At 39.3% G+C, this 26,610-nt stretch overlaps 1 protein-coding gene across 2 annotated transcripts in view; it reads left to right on the top strand.

Annotated features, from left to right (window-relative positions):
* Window positions 1-26,610, top strand: part of Pcsk5 (proprotein convertase subtilisin/kexin type 5) — a gene marked incomplete at its 5' end in the record, with an annotated part of 418,607 nt that overhangs the window by 170,888 nt on the left and 221,109 nt on the right. For both annotated transcript variants that reach the window (XM_005408309.2, XM_005408310.2), the window contains 2 exon segments: window positions 15,383-15,595; window positions 26,331-26,431. In XM_005408309.2, the coding sequence (XP_005408366.1) occupies window positions 15,383-15,595; window positions 26,331-26,431 (314 nt within the window).

Below are 26,610 nucleotides of genomic sequence, written 5' to 3'. Positions count from 1 at the left end.
CAGTCCCTCTTCTCTCCTAGATCAGTTCCACCTGCAGAGTTCTAGATGAACCCATTGAGTTATCCTTGGATGTAAATTTATATGAATGTGATAGAAGCCCCGTGTCTGGGCAGACTTTCTGAACTTTGTGATGTCTTTTACCTTCTTCCTTCCTTTGTCTACACATACCTTTAATTGCACTTCCCTTGAGAAAGCATCTTCCATTGCACTGTGATGACTCCCTGATACAGAATTTATTTCAGTTACCCATGTTTGTGGTCATGAGTTCAGTTCTTATGTACCCAAAAGATGTCTCTCTGAATCTATGAATATCAAATTGATTATTGTTAAACAGAATATTAGATCGTCTTTTCCAAGAATGTGAAACCTTTTACTACTCTGTTATCAGGCATGAAGTAAGATAGTACATTTTATGTTCTTTGAGATCATCCTAATTTATTTCTGTACATAATACACCTTGTCAAACATACAGAAAATAATTGTGTAAACACTTTACACAAAGTCAGATTTTAGAGAGTAATAAAGAAATAAGTGATGAGTTGGCTGAGTGATTTAAGGAATGGAGAAATAAATGAGTGAAAACACAATTAATTCTGTTAGCTATCCGAAAACTTATGTGACAGCTGGAAGTCACCCTGGTAGGTTGAGATTTAACTATTATCTGCAAAAATTCAGGAATTGCAGGTTATTTATTCCTCCTATTAAATTCAGTGAACTTCAAGTTTCAATTCACTCTCACTAAAGGGGTGAAGAAGACATGAAGTTTTATAGGTAGTTCATAAAAGACATTGCATTCCCCCAACAAGTCAGAAGAGAAACAAGCATAGAGACAACCAGAACGATTTCTGTTGCAAGTAATGGTAACAAGTGGAATAAAACTAGTGCTTGCTGGAAGATGGAGCTGCTTTAATGGAGGACAGAGCGTGCTCTTTGAGGTGCCAATAGTTGCACAAAGACACACGCAAGATGATTCTGAGCACCTCGTGTGAACTGGAAGAGGAATGTTCTATGCAGAAAGAGCAGAAAGATCCAAGAACCTTGTGTAGAGAAAGACTGGTGCATCCCTAGAACACAGTGTGAACTTGGGTGTGGGGAGCAAGATGAGTAATAGAAAGAGAGCAGGAAGAGATGGGTTGGAAGTGGGCAGGGGACATCTGGGCAGGGTTTTCTAATTCTAGGAGGGGGTGCATTTCTTCTCTTACAGACTAAAATGGTTTTAGACGTAGTGGACTGGCTTGATGGACAGTTTTTTAAGTCACTGCTGTGGAGACCATATATGGTATGTGGGGTGAGGAATGCAGAGGCAGTGTGAAGACTGCAGTGGTCCAGGACAGACAAGCTAGGATGGCAGCAATGTTTTTTTTTGTTTGTTTTTTTCCGGTACCGGGAATTGAACTCACGACATTGCGCTTGGCAGGCAGGTGCTGTGCCACTGAGCTAAATCCCCAGCCCCAAGGTGGCAGCAATGTTGAGACCCCCAAAGAGATCAGGCAGCTGGAGAGAGAAGCTCAGGTGTCAAGAAAGATTTTCACAGAGGAAATAAGTACATTTTGCATGGGGAGTCCACATATTGATTGCATCCGTTCCTTCTGCTTGCTAATCAAAAAATGTGGCAAATATTGAATCCCAGAATGCTCCCTATTTGTTTGCTGTAAGATCAGCATTTGGCTCAATAGAATGTAACACTGCTTTCAAAGACTCTAACAAAATCAGAATTGATTCAATTTATGGCTTCTTTAAAATTAATGTGCCAAAATTACATTAGAGAAACGATGTTAAACAAACCATATCCCAGATGACAACTTGCTCTTTCTCCCAAGGAGTGCATTTCATTTGATGCCAAGGAGGTATTAAATTAAATTCAAGTGTTAGGAACACATAATTTGAGCTATATATAATTAATGATAATGTAATAATAATAGCAACATGAATAACATTTGCCATGTGACACTATAGTCACTCATATAAGCCCTAAAAATCAATGATTAACTCTTAATCTTTACAATAATCTTATCATTGCTATTCTCTCTATCTCTATAGATAAAGAAAAAAGAAATCTAGCATAGCTGAAAATGTCAGGAGATGGCCTCAGAGAAAAGTAGTAAATCCTGTTGCATGGTGTCACTTCTGTTTTGTTTGGGGCATTCAACTCCTCTCTTTATCTTGGCCACATTCTCTGACTTGTCTCCTGCTACTATGGTCAATTTATTGTTCATCTTCTACCCAAGTCAGCCTCTCCATTTGTTTCCTGGACGCCATTTCTCTGTATCCCATCAAAACACCTGTCTTGTCTATTATATCTTCTCCTTTCACCAAATTTTTCCTTTCAATTCTATTATCATCCATTAACAGAATTCTTTCATATGATTCTTATATCTTAAAAGCACTGGTAAATAATTCCTCCCTTATTTTATATGTCCTTCCTATAACTGTCTTATTTCTCTTTTTCCTTGAAATTCCTTGAAGCCATTGCCCATACTTGCCCTCTTAGCAGCTCTTTTGTGTGTGTGTGTGTGTGTGTGTGTGTGTGTGTGTGTGAGATTGCTTGAAGCCACTGCCACAGGCCCCTGCCCAGTGATCATCTGCAGCTATTCTTGTCAAGATCATGGTCACCTCCCTTGCAAAACCCAGTGCTTCTCTCTGAGCTATCATCTGACTTGTTATACCTGCTTCCTCCAACACGCAAGAGAACACACACATACACCAGCCCACTAGAGCCCTTTCTTTTCCTTAGCGTTATTACTCCTCCTTATGCTTATTATGTGTACTCACCTTATTGATTATCTTTTCCAAAAGTGTACAGAATCTGACTGCTTGTTCTGCTGGATCCCCGGTAACCAAGATAGTATCTGATTTTGTACTGGTGTTTAGGGAAGAAAGAAGGAATGACCAAGAGAATATATAAGTGGTACCCATGCCAGTTTGTTACATGTACTTTATTAACTTACTCAAAGTTCACTCTTGCATTGTTTTTGCTTAATATTCTGGAACTGAATTGTTAATATACATTTTATAGTATGGTGGTTCAAGTGCCCACACTCTGGATTCAGACTCTCTTGATCTGAAATGTGAGTTCTAGTACTTTCTTCCACATTCAAGTTAATTAAGATCTCTGAAGATCAGTTTGCTTCTCTATGAAGTGGAGCTACTTGCTAATAATTGACGTAAAGGAGCATTGTGAGGGTTACATGATTAATTCATACAGAATTCTCTGCAGAGTGCCTAGAACAATGTATCCCCACTGAAAATGGGAAAGAGTAATAAAAATGAAATACTGAGTTACTGTGTAAAAGAATGTAAAAGTCTTGATTGTTCCACATATCTGGCTTTAATCAGTTTGGTGATGCTGAATGATCAGCATCATATGGAAGGTTATTATATAATCTTCAGAATACTGTCAATTAAAAATCTATGTAAATGGGAGAGAATACTAAAAGAACATTTTCTAAAGTGTTTTCCAAAAACCACTAATTTAATAAAATGCTAAAGAAAATGGGGTGGAAGTAAAGGGATTTTGCTATTAACTATACTTTAGCAACACTGCTTACTGTATATATAGCTCCTTTGGAGATGTAAAAGCATATCAAAGGTTCTGTGAAGTCCTGCATTAATTTGTTTAACTTCATTTAATCAGTGTTTTCAACTTTAACCACATGGAAGCTTTTCTTTTCATGACTTTTTAAAATTACTTTTAAATTTAATTTCTTTTTTGGTTGTTGTTTTTTTTTGTTTTTTCTCCGGTACCAGGAACCGAACTCACGACCTTGCTCTTGCCAGGCAGGCACTTTGCAGCTAAATCCCCAGCCCCTAAATTTAATTTCATTTTGGATTCCATGGAGCAACTTTATGAAAAGTCAACTAAATGCATTATTAGACCTTTAGAGTCAGAGCGGACTGGAAATAATTCAAATAGCGAATTCTGCTTTTACCATCATGTATATATCTTCTTGACTGTTGATTGTTTGATCTGCCTTCTGGAAATCTGTGATGTTTTTCTCCTGTTCTTCCTGCTAGTTATCTAGCATGTTTTGCTTGCACTGTTTCCTAAACATCTGTGAAATCTTTCTCTCTTCCTCAGAATCAGAAGCAACATCTCTCATACAGACTTCCCAACACTCCCGGCTTAAGTTTTAAATTTGAGTTGTATGAACACTGCAAAGAAGTATTTTATATGCAAATCTTGTCTATTTTTTTCCTTTAAAATTCATCACTGCTGCCTATGACTGACAAGGAATATTCCAGGCTTTTTATCAGGGCAAGCAGGGTCTCTCACAAATTTGGCAGGGGTCTCAGAACTGAAACTTTGTATGTCATCTTAAAAAGGGACAGTTTAAAAATTCTTCTCATTCACATAGATATGGTTCCACTTGCTGCCATGAGGCCATGACCCGACTCCTGGGCCAAGAGTTTCCTCTGGGGACATTCTGGGCTTTATTTTCCCAGTCTGCCCTAAATAGGAAAAGGGGTTTATAAAACAAGTGAGTCATTTGACAGTGTTTCAGATAGAGGTGACTCTGGATTTGGTGGTTTCAGAATAAGGAGCTAAAAGCCTGAAGCTTTCTTTGATAGACTGTCATCTGCTCCTGACATCGGCTGCATGGCTGTAATATGCCAGCCACTTTGCTAGGTAGAAGAAACGGTGGACAACTCTTAACCCTTGCCTTAGGGGGCTTGCTGTGTAATGATGAAGAAATGTCCCATAGAATGTGTGAGCCAACCCCGCTACCCCAGTCCCTTCAGCTCACAGAATCTGTCAGTGAGGGCCACATACACAGCATACATTAAAGCACTTCCTGTAGTGCGGTCTTGTTGCCTTGGAATCATCTTTTTCCTCCTTCCGGATTATTAAATATTAATAAGACTTGGTGCAATTGATGCTCATCAGGCGTTGTCTTACATTTGACAGCATTTCATAATTTCCTGGCAAGTGTGTTTATAAGATTCTTTAGAAAAACAGCAAAAACCTTGAAATTGAATATTTTCCATAATCAGAAAAGCCTATATTATTGTTACCAGTACTTCCCTTATTACTGTACTGAGGAAATAAGAAAAAGTAGTTCTTAAACACTCACTATATGGCAAGTATTGGTTTGGCATTTTTCTTAAATTTTTTTTTTTCCTGGAAAAATCATTGTAGATATTTTAGGAGCACAACTTAAAGAATCATATATATGCACATACTGAGTTTGTGTTTTTTTGTTTTGGAAATATCAATAAACAATTCAAGGAATTCATAGCAGAACAAAGCCAATGTTGAGAACAGGGAAGAAGAGTCACTGAAATCAGAATCATTGGCCTTCAGTCTCACAGTTAGCGCTGTGACCCTCACCTCAGCCTTCCAGTATTGTACTCAGGGGTTCAGATGAACACTGAGATATTTAATGGGCATCTATTGCATATTTCTGGCTATTGAGTCTCTTATGATTGCCCTGGTTATTAATATCCCTCACTAGCATCACTTACCTCTTCCAGTGAACAGACTTTAGAGTTGATTTGGATATTTAGAGTATTTGCTGAACCACAAGGTTCCCCTGTGGTCACACATTACATGTGCACACATTCTGCCCTCAAATTAAAGGTATATATTTACCAGGAAGGGAGAAAGAGGCATAATGAGCTTGCATAGTAAAAGCAGTAATAATAATCGCAATGAAATTAACAGATCCCGCCCAAGAGGGATGTTTTGAATTTGACATGTGCTCAGCGGTACCAGTTTGCATTTTAATAAATGACAGATTACTGTTAAGTTAGTTGGTGAGTGCTGCAAATCTTTAGAGTGATATATGTGGTAGGCAAAGATAGACAAGGGAGCTTATTGAAAAGAGGTTCCACTTAATGAGCATTTACTTTAACGGGTATTTGTTTTCATAGCCTTCTCTCAGGATATAGTGAAACCCTGATGGAACTCTATGTTTCTAGGACTTTAATAAAGGTAACAAGTGACTCGATCACATAGGCCAGTCAGTTTGACAGTTATGCTTCACCATCACACCCAGAGTTCCGCTCTACTGTGGTTGTCTCTGTTCAGTGAAGATTCAAAACTACACAGAGATTGAATTAGGTCAAGTTAAGATTTATTCTAATCTTGAGTTTCTGTGATTCTAAACATAGATTTGAGAAAAACGATGAAGAGAACAGACAGACCCATTTCCTTCCACATAACAGGGCAGTTGTCAGAAAAGAAAGGCCACCCAAGGATAAACCGAACCAAACCGATTATATCGAATGATTTCAAAGTACACACATCTACTGCTGACGCTTTAGTCTGCAGTGCTTTAGTGCCTTCATTCCCCATTATGTTCAGTGACTACAACCAAACCTAATATCCAGACTCCAAAACTTTTTTCTTTTTGCCCTCTGGGTAGCACAGACTGGCCTCATGTAGCCCAGGCAGACCTGGATTGTACAGTCCTCCTGTCCAGATTCCTAAGTCCTGGGGTTACAGGCGAGGGCTACCACGCCCAGCTATAAACATCATTTTGATTGTAATTCTGATGGCTAGTTGAGTTAGGCATCAGAATGCGCCTCATAGGAATAGCCAGTGTATGGATTTGTAAACTGAGTGTTAGCAGAATTAAGTAACTGCCCATTAAGAAGCACAACTGGATCAGACTTGAGTCTGTGTCTGTCCTGAACCTATGCTGTTCCCACTACTGTATGATCCTGGCTCACATTGAGGAGGTCATGTGGGCCTGTCTATGAGTGTTCAGCTGAGTTGTGATCACAGAAGCAGCCACCGCAACAAAGAGCTATTCTGAATTTCTGGAGAAAGTAACCATTCAGGCAATGCTTTGGTGCACTTGAACTTCATGCGCTCTTTCTCTTGAGTCTTGGAGAAGCCTGGGATGCCCAGGAAATACTGGCCTTGCTCGATTGGGTCACTCTCTGATTGTTTGACCACAAGTTACTAAGGGTCAGAGCTTCTACTTCCCTGAGAAAAGACTATTGTGATCCTGGTCCTATGGAACCATTGCAAAGACTGCATCAGCTCATCTTCTCCTCCAAGGAAGGCCGACTTCAGGTGCGTCTTTAAGGACTCCCACGGTATCCACCGCAGATTCTCAGGAAGAAAATATGAGCCTGATAACCAATTGCAATGCTTTTGAAAATGTGGCTTTTTTCATTTAAGAGAGTGTTTTGCTTATGGGTAGAAAGTTTTGAAGCTGATTTTCTCTATTTCAGAAATGTTATGAGCTGCTCCTTGTAAGGTCACAATTATTGCTTCCTGTAGTGAAGGCCTGTAACATCATCCAAGCCCCGTGGTGGGCAACTCACTATGCTTTCAGAGTTGAGCTGGCAGTTGGAATCTGTTCATAATGAGAATTCCATAATCTACAGCTAACTTGAGTAGAGTATAAATTTTTCATTATTGCTGGACTGTCCGTTGTCCTCCTTTCCAATTGCCTTTCCAAACATTTATAGTAAATTCCTTTCATACCCCTGTTGATAATAAATATTTTTATCCTCGATGAAAAGAATTTTTCAAATTTCACTCTTTCAATGTAAATTTAAAGGTGATGGTATGTTTTTCAGCAGTTTCAAAATTGGTGCTTAATATTAATATTGCAAATGCCTTTTTCAATTTCATAACCTCGCTCTCCTGAAAGTCTGGTTTTGCCTTTGCTTTGGGCTGATCCAACATGTAGAAACTTTTGGCAGATAGGAAAATGATTTTTATTCTCCAAAAAATGGGATGGTGCTGGGATGGCAGATGTACCCAGAACAGCTGTGTTGGTGCTATTAATTACTAACTGTGATTGTCTCAGAAAACATGTGACCTATATGTGTACTCTTTTAGCTGCTTGGAATGAGGAATTGAGAACCCTCGTCTGCATGTTTCTCTTTTCAATGAGTGTTAGTCGTCTTCACACTATAGAAAAGCAACCTGCATGAGGCTTAAAACTTAAAGGACTGTGGAGTGACCAGAAGTATTTAAATGTAGTTTAATTGATACATAAAAACAAAAATAATGTGTGATGTTTTAATACACATATGTACTGTGGAATGTTTGGATCAGGTTAACTGTATCTTTCAAATGTTTGTCATTTCTTTATGGTGAAAGCATTCAAAATCCTTTCTTATAGGCATTGAGACTACATGAGTCTCGCTGAGATTTCAGTGAGTCAGATGAGAAAGAAGAGGTCTCAGAAAAACAGGGGCATGACCAGAAGTAATTGGCCATGGTCAATATGTTAAAATCATCTGGGAATTGTTGATTTGGCAAATAAGGTAGAAAGAGAGTTATTTTCATTTTTTGAAGTTTTCTTCAGTGCACTGTCATTAAGCAGTGTTTTTTGAAAGCCTATTGTTGAGTGCTTTTTGCAGCACTGTCGTAGTCACTGGGTCAGCATTGGATGGAGTGTGTTCTGGTCCCAGCCCTGCCTCTGACTGCTTCACCAACTTCACTTCCATTGTTTCCTCATGTAGAAATTTACATGTTCACTAAATAATCCTTTTATCTTTCCAGCTTTCAACAGTATTCATAAACTGGGTGTGGTGGTGCACACCTGTAAACCCAGCTACTCAGGGTGCTGAGGCAATAGAATTACAAGTTTGAGGTGAGCATGAGCAACATAGGGAGACTCTGTCTTCAAATAAAATTACTGTAGTGTCTAGCATGCATTAAGCCCTGGGTTCAGTCCCCAGCACTGAAAAACGTAATAGTATATTACTCAATTTACCATACTAATTATATTAGTCAACTCCAAAATTTTAATCTGTCAGCTCTATAGAATATTTGGAGTCTAACTGAAATAAAATTCTTTGCTCAAAAGCATTTTTATTTCTGATAGTAAACACGCCCGGTTTTTGTTTCTTCATAGATATCCTAATACCTTTTCTCCATGAAAGACTAATTCCTTTGTCCCAGTCATGCTATAAAAATAAACAAAATAAAAATGATCTACACTGTTGAAATGTATGTCATACTGTTGTGCAGCTGTGTTAATTCTATGTGTCATCAGTGTCAATCCTGAAGAAAGGGCATCTCCAAAGACAGGACTGTTTCTATGAAATGAGTTGACGCTCTGCTGTACTTATAGGCTAGCCAGTTGGTGGCTGGGCATTTTACTTGGAGGAAGGGTGCTTTGTTGTCATCCACACCCAGAACTTTGTGTATGCTGAGTGCACCCTCCACCACTGAGCTATACCCTCAGCCACAACTCATTTTTCTTCTGTTTTGATCATACAGTAAACACACACGTAACTGTTTATCAAGAACTTGAAACCTGGGAGTTCTCTATCTGCGGTGCTGGTTATTTTGCATGCTAATCTTTGCCCATCCCCTGTTCACTTCTGAAAATTGTGTTAAATACACCTATAGACTCTGATTTTAGGGTACCATGCTGCCATTATGGGCTAGAACATGAACAACCATTGTGAAAAGATAATAACTGTGGATTACGTGGGAGCATTTAACAATTTGTTCTTTTCAGTTACGATTTTTTAAAATTAAAAAAATTCAAAATTGTCATTTTACCAAAAATACAAGTGACACGCAGCTGAGGTCATAATCATTAATGAGTTTTCTATTCCTTTAAAAGAGAAATTAACTGCATTTGATATGCTCAAGAAACATATAAGATAATTTATATTTAGTGTTAAATTAATATGGTGGCTAATAACTGCATCTAATATGTTCGGTGTACTATTAAAAAGTCAAAGACATAAAAATTATAGTGGCACCTATTTGATGCACAGAAAATCAGAATACAGTGGTGTGGAGCTGAGAAGATGGATGAGGTTGGGCTGGGGAGAAAGTGAAGTTGCGTCACATGAGAAATGCAGGGAAGACACATGCGGAGAAATGGGTTACTGTTCATGAAGGCTATCTCTCTTCCACATTTAAAGCATTTTGTGTCATGGAAAAGTAGATAATAATTAGAATTGTATTCTCAGTCTTTCTCATCTACCACGCTTTGACAGGCTAAGTAGCATAGAGTGATAACAATGCAGACACCTCTCTCCTGGATTGTTTATCTTGGAAGTAAGTGTGTGGATGTTTGGGTAGTCCCTCCTCTGAGTCCAGCTGAGGGCGCTATGGGCAGCTTTGGCGTCTGGCTTGTGAAAGCAGGTATGGAAAGACAGGAATTGTGGAATATCGGCAAGTGTTGGTGGAGGGTGCTGGTGCGTTTTGTTGGTTAGCTGTGAACATCATCTGGGAGAGCTGTTGCTTTCCATTGCTTAGGATTTTAATCCTGGAATTTTGCTTGGAAACAAGGCATTACCAAACTATTGCCTACACTCAAATTATCAAATGAATAAACTTCATTATTGACAGTTTGGTTTTAACATAAAGTAGTTCCTCCACTTACCTGAATTATCCTGATAACACAGTAATGAAAATTTCACAGCTGAAGCACAATCAAGTGAATCCATATACTCTTTACATGGGACATTCCAACTGTGGAGTAGATCATAAAAAGTAAAATGAAATGCTCATTTTCAGGATTAGAATGCTATGACGTGAAACATTTATCATCTTGATATAGGATTGTTCTAGCCAAAAACAGTATATAACCTCCAGATTCCTCTCATGGACCAAATCTCTTTACTCCTTTAAAAATATCTCATGTCTGTCTCACTCAAGATGCTTAGGCAGGGGCTGGGGATTTAGCTCAGTGGCAAAAGCGCCTGCCTGGCAAGCGCAAGGTCGTGAGTTCGATTCCCGGTACCGGAGAAAAACCAAAAAAAAAAGATGCTTAGGCAGGGGAGGGATGGCTTAGTTTATTCCCTGGGTCTAATTCAGTTTTGCAGAATGAGTTTCCCAACCCTCAGCCCCTTACTCAAATGGGCTGATTCAAGGAACAAATCTCAGGCATTAGTAAGCTCTTATCCCAAAGATGTCTTCTTGCCTCTCTGACGTGAGTCATTCTCTATGCCTCCCAGAGCAAGCTTTCTTCCCCGTGTTCTACTGGTGTAGCAGCCAAGGCACTGGCATGGTGTGGCCACTTACTCTGATTTGTGTCCCACTACCAACTATATTTCTTTTCTGGTCACTTTTCAGATTACCTTTATGGTTCACGCTAATTGTTTACCTTATGCACGGATAATGGTTCAAAAAGTTATTAAAATTGCTTATGGAAGCAATATATTTTAGAATTTTAGAACAAATGTCATGTGAATGCTAAAACAGTAGTTAAAGGCCTTTGTTTTGTTTTAGTTTTGGTGGATTTTTTTTTTTTGTCGTTATGTATATTTCTAAACTACACCTATTTCTTCCAGTGAACTCTGCTCTGTGAAAAAACAAGATTTATCTAATTAATTAAAGTGCCCTGGGGCTGGGGATTTAGCTCAGCGGCAAAAGCGCCTGCCTGGCAAGCGCAAGGTCATGAGTTCGGTTCCCGGTACCGGAGAAAAACAAACAAACAAAAAAAAAGTGCCCTTAGCTTTAAACAGCTGAAAAGTTCCTCCTTGTCTTCCAGTTTCTGAGTCATTACCTGTAGGTGTCCTTGTTTCTGGAGACCACTCGCCTTGTCCTGGAAGCCCTGTTCATGGAATATGCAGAATGGAACTGACAGCATATATGCATGAGGCTACAGAAGGAATTGTATTCTTTTCTCAGAAGGGAGGAAGGTCTCAAAGGTCAGGGAGAGGGACAGCACAGGGCTTTGGTTAATTGGGTATTTAGGCTATGCTTGGAAGATGTCACATATAAATGAAAGTTCCTTGTTGTGAAGTTCCTTCCCTTTGTCTCTTCATGTTGCCCGTAGATATCCTACACAGATATGTAGGTTCGGATTTTACTCCACGTCTTCCCCATGTCTCTATCATGTTCTAGTTCAGTGATAAAGAGCACATTACTTAATGTCCATCAGGTTCCTAATCTGTAAAAAGCCATATATAGCACCTTCCTTGCTGATGTGGCTTTAAATTAACCCATAGTAGAATTGACACATATTATTATTTTTCCCTTCCTTTTTATATAGTAAGAAGCCTCCAACATTTATTCATTGCTCTTAAAAAGAAACTTGCTAGATAATGGAGGAGAAGAAATTTGTATTAAAAGTCAAGATAAAATCTAACTTCACTGACTAAAAAATAATCAGACCATGTTAAAGAGAGTTTAGTTCTGTGATGTTCTAAAGTTCTCAAAACCTAGCTAGGTAATGATATGACTTTCTTGGTAATCTAGCATAAATGGCCTTTGCTGACCCCTAAGACACCAAAAAAAAAAAAAAAAATCTAGGTTCTTTTTATCCATTAATAATAATGGTTATAAGGCAGTGTAGACTGATTTTTGTAAGGCATATACAAGAAGACACATGTACCTGTAGACATACAATGAAGAAGACTATTTTGTGTTTGACTTGATTTAATCCCACATGGATACAACACTATATTTCACCATAAGTTTTATTAACTTTGAACTTGGCACTCAATTAAATTGAAGAGAAATTTTTTTCCTATACAAAACCATATTTAAATAACCATTGCAGTCACAGTATTTTACCAAGTTAGAAATGTCATTATTTCCTACACTGCAGGAAAATGTGTCTCAATATTTTCTCTTTATAAACTCACTGTCCATCTCCCTTCCACCCTACACCCTACATTAAGGTTTAATTTTTTAAATGACTCTGTATTTTGGTGAAATGTCTAGATTTTTTTAACCATGTTTTTTGGTTCCTGGGTATTTCACACTAAAGAAAAACCCTGTGTATCTGTGGTAAATCAATCTGTGGATTGATAAGTGTCTCGTGTTAACTCCACAGACTTTTGGAAAGTGTCTTTCTGGCATTTTCAGCCCACACATTCAGTCTCCTTCCTGAGACTTTAATCATCGACTCTATACATGGGTTAAAGGTTGGACTGCCTTGTGGATAGATGATGACAGTCTTTGCCCATTCTGAAGCCTTCCAGAGAGGTGGGTCATTGTTACATCCTCCTCCATCCTTCTTAGTCAGCTAGCACTGCTCTAACGAAATATCACAGCCAAAGGTGCTTAGGTCAGAGAAAATTATTTCTTCACAGGTTTAGAGACTGGAAGCCCAAGGTCAATGTACTGGAAGAGCCGAATTCTAGCGAGAGTTTCTCTGTGGCGTACAGCCAGCCACCTTTTCACTGTGTCTTCATATGGCTTTCTTCTGTGTTCAAACAAACAAACACACACACACACAACACATTCATGAACACACTTTTTTAACCCAAGATCATACTTCATCATTTGGTATCTACATTTGTACTATATCATGAACGTAAAAATACTTTCTGAATATTTTCAAATGTTCTTTAAAATCAAATTACTATTTAAAGATTCTTTAAAAGAATTTTTAAAATAGAGTACCCAGTCATAATTTTACATAGGTAAATGAATACAGCTGGACCCCATGTGCTTTTTCATTGCTTTGTGATTCTCAATTGATCATCTCTTATGTGGTGGTGTTAAGACCGGTGAGTTTTTGTGCCGTTTCATGTATTCTGTTGACCTATCCAGGCAGTAATGACCACACGTTTGGCCTGTTACACAGCCCCTCAGCGTCTGTTAGAGAGACTGTGCTGACTATGAATTGGAACATATTTCTGTTCTTCTCTGGCTTTATCACTGTGTGCCGGAGATCTAACTAAGAGTCAACTTCCATAGTTTCCCAGTCTGGTCACCCATAGCAATGTGAGATGCAATTCCAGCTAGAGATTAATAAAATACTGACTGATGTTCTTCATTATAAGGACATGCTGACTTTTATATCCTTCCCTAGGTTTCTTGAATATTGTGAAGAGAAATAGGGATAGTAAACCAAGCCCAGGGCTGGGGAATATAGCTCAATGGCACAAGCACCTGCCTAGCAAGCACAAGGTCCTGAGTTCGATTCCCAGTACCAAAAAAAAAAAAAAAGTAAAAAGTAAACCAAGCCCAGCTGCTAGCAACAATAGGAACAGGAAGTTCATTCTCCGACTCTTTTTCATGAGTTTTCACTATTGCTGTGGAACCAAACTGCAGTTTTTTGCCAAATTTAAGGATGAAAAGAGGTCCATGCTCACCTATTCCTTGAGGATTCAAAGTCAAGGAGAGTTTATTATGGACACCCCAGGTTCCTTGTTCTCTCTTTTTCCAGAAGTCCCAAGACAGTATCTCAAATATTTTCCCTTCCACCTGTGACCAGAAAATCAGACCATGAAGGAAGAAAGGTGATTAGGCTTCACCAGCTATGTGATTGTGGTTCTCACATCCTAAACAGAAAATGATGGGTTTGGCCTAGAGCTCCTCCAATATGCCTACTGGCTTTAAAATGATTTTTTAAAAAATTCTTAGGAATTCAGCTATACCTCTGCCCCCAAATACCACTTATTTTGGCTTATTTCCCTGCTGTCTTCTGAAAACATCATCTTAGAAAACCAAAGAGGTGCTTTACTTTATATATCTGTATTCTACTTTGCTTGTATTCCTTAATTATTTAAGACCTTGGGTAATAGTCCTTTAATTATTGTGTTTTAACTACGAAGTTTTAGCGTAATGAATGTGACTACATCTCCTAGCAGTGTAGGAGAAAGTAATGGATCACATTGAAGAAATTACGTGTGGTCAAATATGAGGAAATTATGTTTGATTACACCCCTCTGTTAGAATTTTTCAGTGAACATTCACTTATTAAAGGTTCTTACAGGTTTTAAAATAAAGAAGCTTAATAACTTTGTTTGACTCAGGGAATCTCGCACATTATATGATCTTGAAATGTTTTTATTTATGGTGGCATCATTAACATGCCTCAGTAGCAGAGTCCCTAGCATGCAAAGAGGAGGAAGCTCTAGAAGGAATGGTGTATTTAGTACCTGAATTTTCCTCTCACTGATAGTCTATTCATCATAGCTATGTAGTCTCACTATACATCATGCTCCTCCGATATAAAATGAGGAGAAAAAGAAGCCGCATTTCATAGTAAATATGAAGATTTAAAACAGTAATGTATGATTATATTGCTTCAACTAATAACATTCCTATTAAGAAGTTCAGCTCTCTGGATTCACATTTGGCCCTGTCATCTACTGCTCTCTGACCTTAGCGTTATTTAATTTCTATACTTCAATTTCTCATTTGGACCCTGGAAACAAACACTGATCTCCTAGGGTTATTGAAAGAAATCAATCCAGTTCATGTATTTAGAATTGTGCTCAATCCATAAATATTAACCATCATTACTGTACTTTTTTCTTATTTGTTATTATTGTACCATTATTCTTGGTACTTTATGACTATTTTATTTTATTAAAGCAATTTCTCTTTCCCCTGCCAAAAGCAGCTTAAATGCAGAATATTGTTAAAATAACACCATACCCTCCTGCAAAATATTTGATTCCACTTTGCTGCTTCTGGTCTCCCCTTGATCCAGCTTCTGTGGTTCGTGTCTCTTCACGCCATCAGTTAGCTTTCTCTGTTTGTGAACAGGGACGGAGAGGCCTTGGTTCTGTGTTTGTCTGGGCGTCTGGCAATGGCGGAAGGAGCAAAGACCACTGCTCCTGTGATGGTTACACCAACAGCATCTACACCATCTCCATCAGCAGCACAGCAGAAAGCGGAAAGAAACCATGGTACCTTGAAGAGTGTTCGTCTACACTGGCCACCACCTACAGCAGCGGAGAGTCCTATGATAAGAAAATAGTACGTGGCATTTGCATGTCTAACAATCAATTTATGTAATATTCACTCTGAAATATTAAGGGGGAGCCATAAATGCATAATGCATAAGTAATATATGATAATAGGTCATATTAGCTGATGTTTGACACAAGTCATTGTTACCATTCCGTTACCAACTCATTGAAAATGCTAGTCTGGGTCTTTACATTTCAGCATTTCATTTAACTGTAGACATGATTAAGCTTCCCTATTACTCAGGACAAGTGATTGCCCTACCTTTACATTGTGAGTAGTGGCTGAGAAAAGACTAGAAGCAACACATAACTCTCATCCCAGTGCCCCGAACACTAACTTTTAGGCTTGGCTTCGGTGCTTTGGTGTGTAAGTATAGTTAGTTCAGTGTAAAGAATAAAAATGTGTAAGGAAACTCAGAATTACATTCACAGTATACATCTGGCCAGCAGTGTCCTTGGGTTTCACATCAGTAGATTTAGCCAACCACACATAGAAAATATTTGAAAAAAGATTTTTTTCTTTGTCATTATTTTCTAAACCATACAGCATTATAGCTAGGTACATAGCATCTACATTGTTTTATGTATTATAAGGAATCTTAGGTTATAAGGGAGGATGTGCATAGGTTATATAAAAATAGTATGCCATTTTATTTTATATAAGGGATTTGAACCTCCTCAGATTGTAATATCCATGGGGATTCCTGAAACTAGTGCTCTGCAGATGCCGAGGGACCACTGGGCGTACTTAACTCAAACTAAGCCTTAACGAGAGCACAGCACAGTATGTGGGTGGAGTTACACAGTGCTCTGGGTTCCCCTGCTCACCAGCATGCTCTGCTCTCCAGGCAAACAGCCAAAGATTTAAGAGTTTGGGTTTCAGGCGTGATCTACAGAAGTTTCTTTCATGCTCTAGCTATTTACTAGCTGGGTAACTCTGGACAAATACCTAATCTGTGTGTTTCAAAGTCCTTGGGTATAAAATGTGGGTTTAACACATGCAGTGTATGGTGTCACGACAAAGACATTGAAGAAGTCAACAAAACATGCATAGCCCAGGGCCTAACCTGCGGGTGCTGGGGGAAGCTCGGCCTTTTCAAGTGCCCAGTACAGTAGTACTGATTCTAAATTTTAGGCACCTTTGCACTTTACTCTTTTCCTGATCAGGATTTCTAAGATGGAGCTGAGTTGCCAGACCTGCACTTCTTAGCATTTCTCCAACTTCCCATTTTCAGATCTTGTGGAGCCACACGGTACAGGTCCCTGCTGGTGGGTGTTTCCTTACATGGGTGTAGGTTGGTCTTGGTGAGCGTCTTGCTTTGCCATGGTGGTAGAACAGCAGAAGATAGGACACTGTGGGTGGAACATCCTAATCCCCAAGTTCAGAATGCTCCTAAATCCAAAACTCTTTGAATACTGATGTGACAACATGAGTAGAAAATTCACACCATGTGACTAGATTGCCTGTATAAAATTCTCAAGAATATTGTCTAAAATTATCTTAAGCCTATCTGTATAAAGTATAAATGAAGCCTAAATGAATTTGTGTTTAGACTTAGTTCCCATTCCAAAGATATCTCATGTATGTGCACATATTTTGAAATCTGTAAAAAAAAAACAAACTGTAATCCAAAATATTTCTGGCCCCAAGTGTTTCAGATGAGGGATATTCATCCTGCACCTACTCTGTGCTATTCTTGATTCATACCCACTGACTTTCTCTTGACTTCTAGTTACTATGTAATTTTTGTTTGATTTCTCAAAGCTATTTTACTGCCTTTTTAAGGTATGTTTTGTACATTGACTTGAGTAAATTTGCCTATTTACATACATGTCCTCATCTTTCCCTAGTTTCTTCACAATGACTGCATTTGAAAATAATGGGACTCTAACTTCAGTCCCTCCATCATTCTTCAATAAGCACAGGTCCAAACCCAAAGTAAAATATACCAGGAGAAAATGATCGATGAGCAAGCTTGGAAACTTCTGGCTTTCTTAACTGGAAAAGGATATTCCCATAAAATTCGGCTTTTAAATAGAAAGATCTTGTGTCTTCTCATTCCTAGTCAGGGTCCACTGGTGCTGACTGACACCCATCAGTTCGTCTAGTGGGAAAAGTATCAAACTGTATTCTCTCACAGGGGACCAGGGTCACCCTTCCATGCTTCTTTGGTATTCTTCCCATTAGACTATAAGCTTCTCTTCATGATGGCATTTATGGAACCCAACAACACCCTCCCACAGCAACCACCACAGCGGGAGTAACAGGACTCACAGGTGACCGTGATGAGCTTGTGAGACGCCTTCACCGTTCTCATGAGGAATTTCATGATAAAGAACTGCTGTGGGGTCTACTCCCCAGGCTTTACTTTCCCAAGCCTTTTATCACACTTTTCGATGATTGTGTGGTAATTGCTGTATCCCCCATGACAGGGCAGTCACTAAGCGATCTCCCATGGATAGACAAAGTGATCCATCCTGTGCGTCAGGAGAGGAGCAGGATGATAGGACCATTAGTTGCGTTCATATCCATTAGTCGGGTTGTAGGCTTTACTTTCCCTAGTTACTGCTCCTGATATCAAAACCAGCACTCTCATTATTTTGTTTTTACTTATTTGTATGTTTTGTTTAGTCTCATTCTAAGGAGAAATTTACATTTATTAGTAATGAGCAATTTGCTTTATTTTTTTGCAAATGCCTTCAGACTCTAGAGGTAAAGGGAAAGAACACTTATTTTGGTGTTTTCATCAGATTTTCACGATGCAGACCTGATGAGTGTTACCTAGCACGAGGGACACTGGCCATCAGTTAGGGACGCTGGGATCTTCCCATTTCAAAGCAAAAAGGATGCTTCTAGATCATAGCATTTTTATCGTGAAGGCACAGTTTCATGCAGGCATCGTTCTGTAATTAAGAAAGCTAGAAACTTCCAAACTTGCTCATTTCCACAGTTCCTCTACCTAATTCCCAAATACCCTCATTTTGTCTGAATCCCCAGTTGGGAAGCTGTTTGAAACTAGTCTCTAGCTTCAGACTGACCGCCTGATGCTAGGCGACATTAAGAGGCTAGATTTCCTGCGAAGGGGTGAGGGTTCCAATGGGAGCCTCAGATTTCAGTGAAGACAAAAGACACCCAATGATGTGCTGAGGTCCCGTGTGCCTGATCCACACGCACAGCTCCATGAGCAGCTGCACCACTGAGACTTAAAGCAGTAGCCTCCTATGTCCTGGGAGGGGAGGCTGGCTGTTTTTCCAGCTGTTGTTAACAGAGGTGCATGTTGCACCTCTGTCCTTCCAACCTATCAAATACTTCGGTCTCTTCTGCCCACCTCGTCAAGCAGGGCACTTTGATTGTAGACATGTTAACTGCTGGAACATGAGTGGAGCTGGCAGCAACATCAGCCTTTTCTGGTCTGGCTGACCCCTTTTCCTTTTCATGTCAAGATGATGAATAATCCCGTATTGCACCTGGGCCCTCCACTCCTCCAGGCTTTGAACCTAGAAACCTATGGTCCCCCAGCCATGCCCGCATCCTGTTAGTGGCATCTGTGATTGAGTGCTGCGGGAATGGCAGTGTCTTCCTTTGTACCTGGCTGCCTTCCCTGAGCCATTCATTTCCTTTTGTTATTTGCGGCCTCTTCAGAAGAGTGCAGTTGTCATTCCTCATTCCTAGAGCACCTTTGTGATTTGAACCGAGACAGACACTGACCTAGGGAGAGAGGAAAAGAACTCCACTGTGCTTCTGGGAAAGCGCTACTGTTAAATAAATTTTACTTGTCCTGGGCAAAATGCCTTTTCATAGTTTGCAAGCAGGGAAACCTTGTCCTGAGTTTCAAGATGTAACAAGGTCTCTGTCCCTAGGTTTCCTGCCCTTACTACCAGTATGGAGGATTTAGTATCCTACTGATGCTTTTGTAGATTTGCATCAGTGCTGGCCCGGCTCATTCCAGCAGATGAAGAGTCCAAAATATCAAGAACGGAATGATAAGCAGCTCCTTTATTAGCTAAACAGAAATCATCCAGAAGGACTAATTACCATAATGCCATGATATATTTTATCAAAACAACTGTAGGCATCTTATTCCATATCTCACATGTAATACATTTGTATTCTATTAACATGTCATCAGTACCAGTTTTCCTTTTAGTATGAGCCTGGTGCATCAAGAGCATCATCTCGTAGCCTTAAAACCTTACACAGAAGGATCATCTGTCGTGCCTACTGTGCAGATGTAAAAACCAAAGCTTGAAAAGTTCTTTTAAAACACACACCCACATGCACGCACAGAGGCAGTAAGTGCTGGAGTCTGGATTCCAGTCAGGGTGAAGCCCATGCCTATTGTAATCAGCGTGTGGTCCTGCCCCTGATGCTTTTCTGAAACATCCAATATAGGTGTATATGAAACAAGCACAGTTTTCTTTCCTGTTTCATGGTCTTTTGAGTGATTTTTAAAAAAACAGATATATCAGTGCCCACTGTTTATGAGTACTTAGTCCTCTTTTTTTTGACTATTGTGCCTTTATAATCCCCAGATAATGAGAACCTTGCGGAAATCTAAAGCACAGTGTTAGGACCAATCTCCTAAGGTTACAGCTTTTGTATGATGTTCAGACCAGCTCTGTCATGTGCAAAGTGCCCTGTCTTAGGAACTTTCTTCCAACAGATAATGTTTTCTTCTGTCTCTTCTCAGATTTCACCTCCCTAAAGTGGAGGCACTCCCCTCCCCTCTCTTCATCCTGTTCAGTTTCCTTCCTGTGCACTTACGGCTGTGTAACACATTTCTATACCTTTCCCTGTTGTCTGATTTTCACGCTAAAGTGGGAAGTACTTGAGGATGAAGGCTTTTTGTTCCTTACCAGAGCCTGAGCTCAGTAAATATTCCTGCTCTAATGATTGTCAGCCACTTGGAAGAATGGATGCTACGCAGGTTGTTTATGTAGCCACAGGAAGAAAGGGAGGCCACTCTGCTTCTTTCAGAGAAACTCCTTCTACCAGTAGCTTGCAGGAAGCTAAATGATATTTTACAGTATATTCAGCATAGAACAGTAATGAAAATCCTGCCACATAATATAGCTGTGTGTGTGGCCTTAGTGCATAAAAGCATTAAAGATTGTGTCTGTAATCCCTCGATACATCTCCCAATTTCTCCCAAATTCTCTTTCATAGATAAAGTGCTCCTCTCTCTCACTCAGTCCGTCATTAAATTATCTCTTTCTTGTGGGACTTGGTCAGCCTTTAACTTTCTTCCACAAGTAATGTGTTTCAGTGATTAAATGTACGGTCTATCATATTCCTCCTGGGAGGGATTCCATGAACCAAGGTTTGGAGAATATATGCCTTGCCTACCCCTCTTCTCAGTCATTTTATTTGTGTCCAAAACAAACTTGCTGCCTGTGGTATCTCAGTGTCGATCTGACTGACCGATTCCACCTGGAGGAATTCTTATTGCTTTAATATTTCTAAGCAACAACATACTTCCTCTTCCTTTTGCAGAAATGTTCTGACTTCTACCCTCCCCGTAATTTCTTTTTCAAATGCTGTCACTGTTTGGAGTGGATTATTCTCCATCATCTCTGTTTCTCCTTTTGATTTAGAAAATGTCATTATTTTTCTCGAGCAAAAGACTAGTGAGTCCAGATGTGTTTGCAAGTTTGATTCACAGTCTCTTGAAAATATTAAAAAGTGGAAAGTTTCTGAGTTTCCTGAAAAGTTCTGATTTTAACTGTGGGATGGAGGAAAACTGAAATTTCCACTTGCTGACCTCAGCCGGGACTCGTGGCCGATTCAGCCGCATTGTTGCTGATGTTCTAGCTCTTTTGCTTTTGTCCTGGTGAATGACTATACTCAGTTTTTTGTTTGTTTGTTTGTTTTGCTATTTCAGGATTTAATATCTTCACCACTTACCTACCCTGTGACTGCTGTGTGTTCTCTAGCAAGTCACTTAGCTTTTCTTAGCCTCCATTTGTTTAGCTTATAAAAATGTAATTTCTTCTTTGCAAAGTTTGTATGTAACTTTAAACATATCCACATATCCTTGCACAGTGCCTCTTTTGCTACAAATTGTTTATGGAGCTCTTTTTAAGGGAAGCGGTGAAGTAGCAACAATTACTGTGCGAATAATCCCTGTACTTTAACCCCTGCATTGTGTATATCCCGTAGACATATAATTTGGTAAGTTGATTATAAACCTCTGAGTTTTGTTTGAAGAATCAAAGAAGAAGTGAACTCAAAGTGTTGTTCTAATAAGTGGGAGAATGTAAAGCATAGGACAGAGTGAGTGTAAAGGAGCTTGATTTGAGGAATGCAACTTGACACATAAATACTGAGCTGTTGTTGATACATGGAACTGAGGTGAATGTTATGGAAATACAAAATTGAAATAAGATGGGATCTTTTTTTAGTGATAGCAATGTTACATTTGTCAACAAAACCTTACTTTTACACTTCACATTACAGATTCTCGTAGCAAGACCAAAGTGGGATTTTGTACCGACTTGTCACTCGTGATTGAATTTTACACCAGTCTTCATGTCTTCTGTGGACACGAAAGACATTCACCGGTCCCTGTTCCTTTTTAAGTGACTATGCTTAATCAGCTCCTTCTGTTTTGTTCATTGACATATTTAAGATTTAGTTTCAGCCCTTCTCGCCCATAGCTGTGTCTGAAACAGCTTTCTTGGCACATTTCTGATCTAAATCAAAATCAACACCAGAAACATTCAACCTAACAGACAGCAGAATTGTTTCATGTTTTAAAAATATCTGTTTGGTTGCTCTTTTAACAGATATGAGACAGTATGGCACCTTGAAAATAAAACAGATCACAGGCTATCAGGGAGAGAGAAACTCTTACCTGCAGGGTTACTGTAAAGGCTGTCACTTAGGACTAAAGTCACTCTGAACTGAGATCCCCTGGAGAATTGCATCAACAGGCTAAAACTGTAAGTCCAATACTCTCAAATATTGCAATGAGAAATATTAAGAAATGTTCCTAGGAAATAGCACAGGAAGAGAAAGGGCAATAGTTCTTCTCAACGGAGCTCTCTAGACTAGACCAGTACAATACACACCCTTCACACCAAGATGACATCCTCAACTTTGTGGCATCCAAAGAACCATCTGCTGCTGATCCTAAAAGAGAGGCTGAAAATCTAACTTACTGATCAGGACAGCTTTGATCTGGCCCAGGGCCTGGTATCCTCTCCAATTTACTTCCCTCTCGTGAACACAAGTGATACTTTTTTGAGCAATCTGAGAAGTTCTTTGGAGAACAATTCTGTTTCTGATTTGGATAGTGAACTGAGACCAAATTCTTTAAAATCCTGAAGCGAAAGTGCTTTATTATGCTGCATATAGACTTTGTAGACTCCCGCCCTGTACCACATTGAAGGAAACTCACCTTTAAATTACTCTGTCAGATACTGTATGCTTGTGTTGTGACTAATGGTGTTACTCCATGTGGTTCCAGTTTTCAGGACATCATTTTTCTTCAAGACTGCATGCTCCTTGGTGGTCTTTGCCTTTTCTTTCTAAAAACCGAAATTAAAATTCTCTGATATTCACATGCCTTCTCTTACTGATTAAAATGCTGCCTTAGATCTCCCTGGTAATTTACACCCAAATATCTCCACCACTGATAGTAACTTTCTTCTAAAATGACCCAGCTGGGATTTTCACATAAAGCAGATGAGAAGGGAGTGAGGATGTTTTTGTTGTTTTTCCCTGCTCATTCCATTTAACCGTTTCCTCCCCTTCCTGCTGTACCCGCTTCGCACCCCTACTCTCTAGTCTCAAGTTTCATTTAGTTACAATGCTTAAAAAATGGCAGCCCAGTGGTGACTTGGAATTCTACAAGCTTGCTCCCATTAATCACACTTAGCACTTTGGTGTGTATGTATTCATATCTAAGCAGCTTTTTGTTTAAGCCTGTGTTATGTGCCTATGTACCTAGTGACTATATATGGATGAAGAATATTCTTGTTGTAAATTCTACATCATAGAATTTTGTTTGTTGGTGTCTGGCTGGAGGTAGCTGTGTGTATTATATTCAGCAATGCTATGCACACTTGGAGTGTTTATTCTGGATTTCTTTCTGTGAACTGTAAGGATCTAGTGCAGCTGAAGAATAAGCAAGGAGAGCCAAGTGGGGAAACATCATGAAAAATCTTGAACCAAGAAAAGTTGTTGAAGAAAATTTTTTTTCCACAAAGGAATGTGACCATGGGGTGAGGTAAAATGAGAAGAATCCAGGCAAGGCCATCTCTCAGCCCCTGAGACCTAAAAACAGGCTGCTTCTGGAGTGTATGTGTACTAACTTCAAGGCCAGTGCTTGAGAAAGTAAGGCTGCAAAGGTACCTATAATTCGCAGTGAGGTAGAAATACCTTTTTAATGATCCCCCGCCAGTCTCACTGCTGACTATATATTCAAAAAATTGGAAACAAGATCTCAAAAAGATTCGTGTACACCTGTGTGCAGTCACAGAACTACTCACAATAGCCAGTGTGTGGGAGCAACCCGAGTACCCAGTGACAGATGAATGGATGTGGGAAATGTGGCACAATATGCTCAGCCTCAGAAAAGAAGGAAATCTTGGCATATGCTACAATATGGATGAACCTTGAAGATAGTACGCTATGCGAAATGCTCTCATCATAAAAGACAAATGCCGTACAATTCCACTTAGATGAAGTATCTACAGTAATCAGACTCATGAAAACAGAAAGTAGAATAGTAGTGGTGAGGAGGTAAGGAGAAGGGCAATGAGGATTTGTCTGAAGATAAGAATGATCTACAGATACTATACAGTGATGTATATTTAATTAACAGTACTACACTGTGCACATGAAAATTGCTAGGAGGGTAAAATTATGTGTTTTTTTTACACGATAAAAAAGTATATTTTAAGAGTCAATAGTGGGAAGTCCAGAGAGATTCTTAATGTAGAAGAATGTTCTGTTGACCCACACACCATGGCTATGTGGTTCTATGCATTTTTGTTCATTCTTCAACTTCTTTTATATTAACATTCATATTTATCTGTTACAAATAATCTGGGCATGATAGAGATCTCCAAAAAAAAAGAAAAGATAGTACGAACAGCCAGTGTTATGTGAAACTAAATGAGCCAAGATGCTGATCTGGCTCCTTAACAGGTGATGGAAGAGTCCCCTTACACACCCTGCTATGACATAGGAGAAACTTCTGAGGCAGGAGCCATCTCTGGGACATTTGGTAGCTCTTCTTCCCAGTGAGAGTGAACTCATTGTCACACTTGTCCTCAAGGAAGCACCTTTGAACAATGGGGCTTTGTTTTCTACCACCTCTACCCCCTCTGTCTTTCTAATGTCGGTTTTCTTATCAGTAATATTTGGTAATATACTTGTCTTTATGCCAAAAAAAGATTGATTAATGTCTTCTAATAACTGCAGCAAGTCCAATAACTCATCTCCTAAGCCATGTGCACTCGCTACAAACGTGAGATTAGTCCCAAGGGAGCAAAGAGGGATTCTTGTCCAGGAGAGAGGATTTAAGAAAATATTAGAGATATTCCGTGGCTTTCCAGAGTATCTTATTCCATAAAATTTAATTTATCTTGTTAATGAGACTTTAAACTTAATTTTCTTTCTTAGTGAGACAGTAATAAAACAAAGGTTTAGAACCATGGCCCTTGCAGGATGGTAATGTTATTCAGTTTCAGCTGAAGGGAACTGAATACAAGCCAAGAAAATAAAAATAATCTAGTACTCACATTTTGATTTAAAAAACAGAAATGGAGAACTAGCTCTGCTCCTTCTATAATGTATGAGCAGATGCTTTGTGCTGCAGTTGCTAATGAAGCACACTGGACCCAGCCTTGTCTCCTGTATCCATGAGAAATCTTTGAGGAAGTCTTCCTTCATCAATGCAGCATTTCTGTGACATCTAGAAAAGTCCACTATGGCCGAGCTTATTTTTGGCTTGAAACTGCAGCTCTGCCAAAATTAACAGTTTGGAGAAGATACATAGGGACTCTATGCTTTTTTGGCAGGGAACAGTGGGGTATTGGGGATTAAACCCAGGGCTTTCATACTGAGCTATAGCCTCAATCCTTTTCATTTTTGTTTTGAGTTAGGGTTTATCTGAGTTACTAAGGTGCCCAGACTAAGCTTTAAATTTCGATCTTCCTGCCTCAGCGTGCCAGAGTGCTGGGAGTATGAGCATATGTCATCAGACCCGGTTGAGATTTACTTCTTTATTCCTCATGCTGCCAATACCAAGTTTTGTGTTGGGCTGCTGATTTGACGTGTTTAATTATTTAAACACGTTAAAAGTTAATTAGTTAACTTTTACTGAATAACATTACCATCCTGCAAGGGCCATGGTTCTAAACCTTTGTTTTATTACTGTCTCACTAAGAAAGAAAATTAGTTCAAAACTCTAATGAAAGAACTTGAGTTTTGACCGATGCTGTCAGTAAAGTGAAGCAATGAGGTTTCTCCAGTGCAGAATTGAAGGAGATACATCACCTTTACCATGCTAGCCCTAGTTATGCCCTGGTCCTGATTCTGGTTTTCACAGAAGTGAAGTACAAGTCGCAGAGTCTCCCTTACACAGGCTCTTTCTGGTAGGGATATGGCCCCAGGAGTAAAGAACAAGGAACTTAAAATATTTCAACACCCCTCCATTCTACTTTTGTAAATGCTGACATGTGTATGACTCCCATTGATCTCAGAGATTAAGTTTCTTACTTCTGTCTTTCAGATCACTACAGATCTAAGGCAGCGGTGCACGGACAACCACACGGGGACATCCGCCTCAGCCCCCATGGCTGCAGGCATCATTGCACTGGCCCTGGAAGCCAAGTAAGCCTTGATCTCTATGTCTTCATGGGTGACAACCCCAATCTCCAGGAAATCTCCTCTTCCCATGTGTAGAATCCCTAGCATAACAGCCCTGAAAATCTTCTCAGATCCACTTTTAAAATGTCAGTGATTTAAACTTTCTTAAAAAGTCCTCAAATTAAGAAGTTATTTTGTTTTTT

The sequence above is a fragment of the Chinchilla lanigera genome, unplaced genomic scaffold (assembly GCF_000276665.1).
Source record: "Chinchilla lanigera isolate Chin_1 unplaced genomic scaffold, ChiLan1.0 scaffold00111, whole genome shotgun sequence".
Taxonomy (NCBI): Eukaryota; Metazoa; Chordata; class Mammalia; order Rodentia; family Chinchillidae; genus Chinchilla; species Chinchilla lanigera.
Note: the sequence above shows the minus strand (reverse complement) of the source record. Positions and strands in the feature narration are given on the sequence as shown.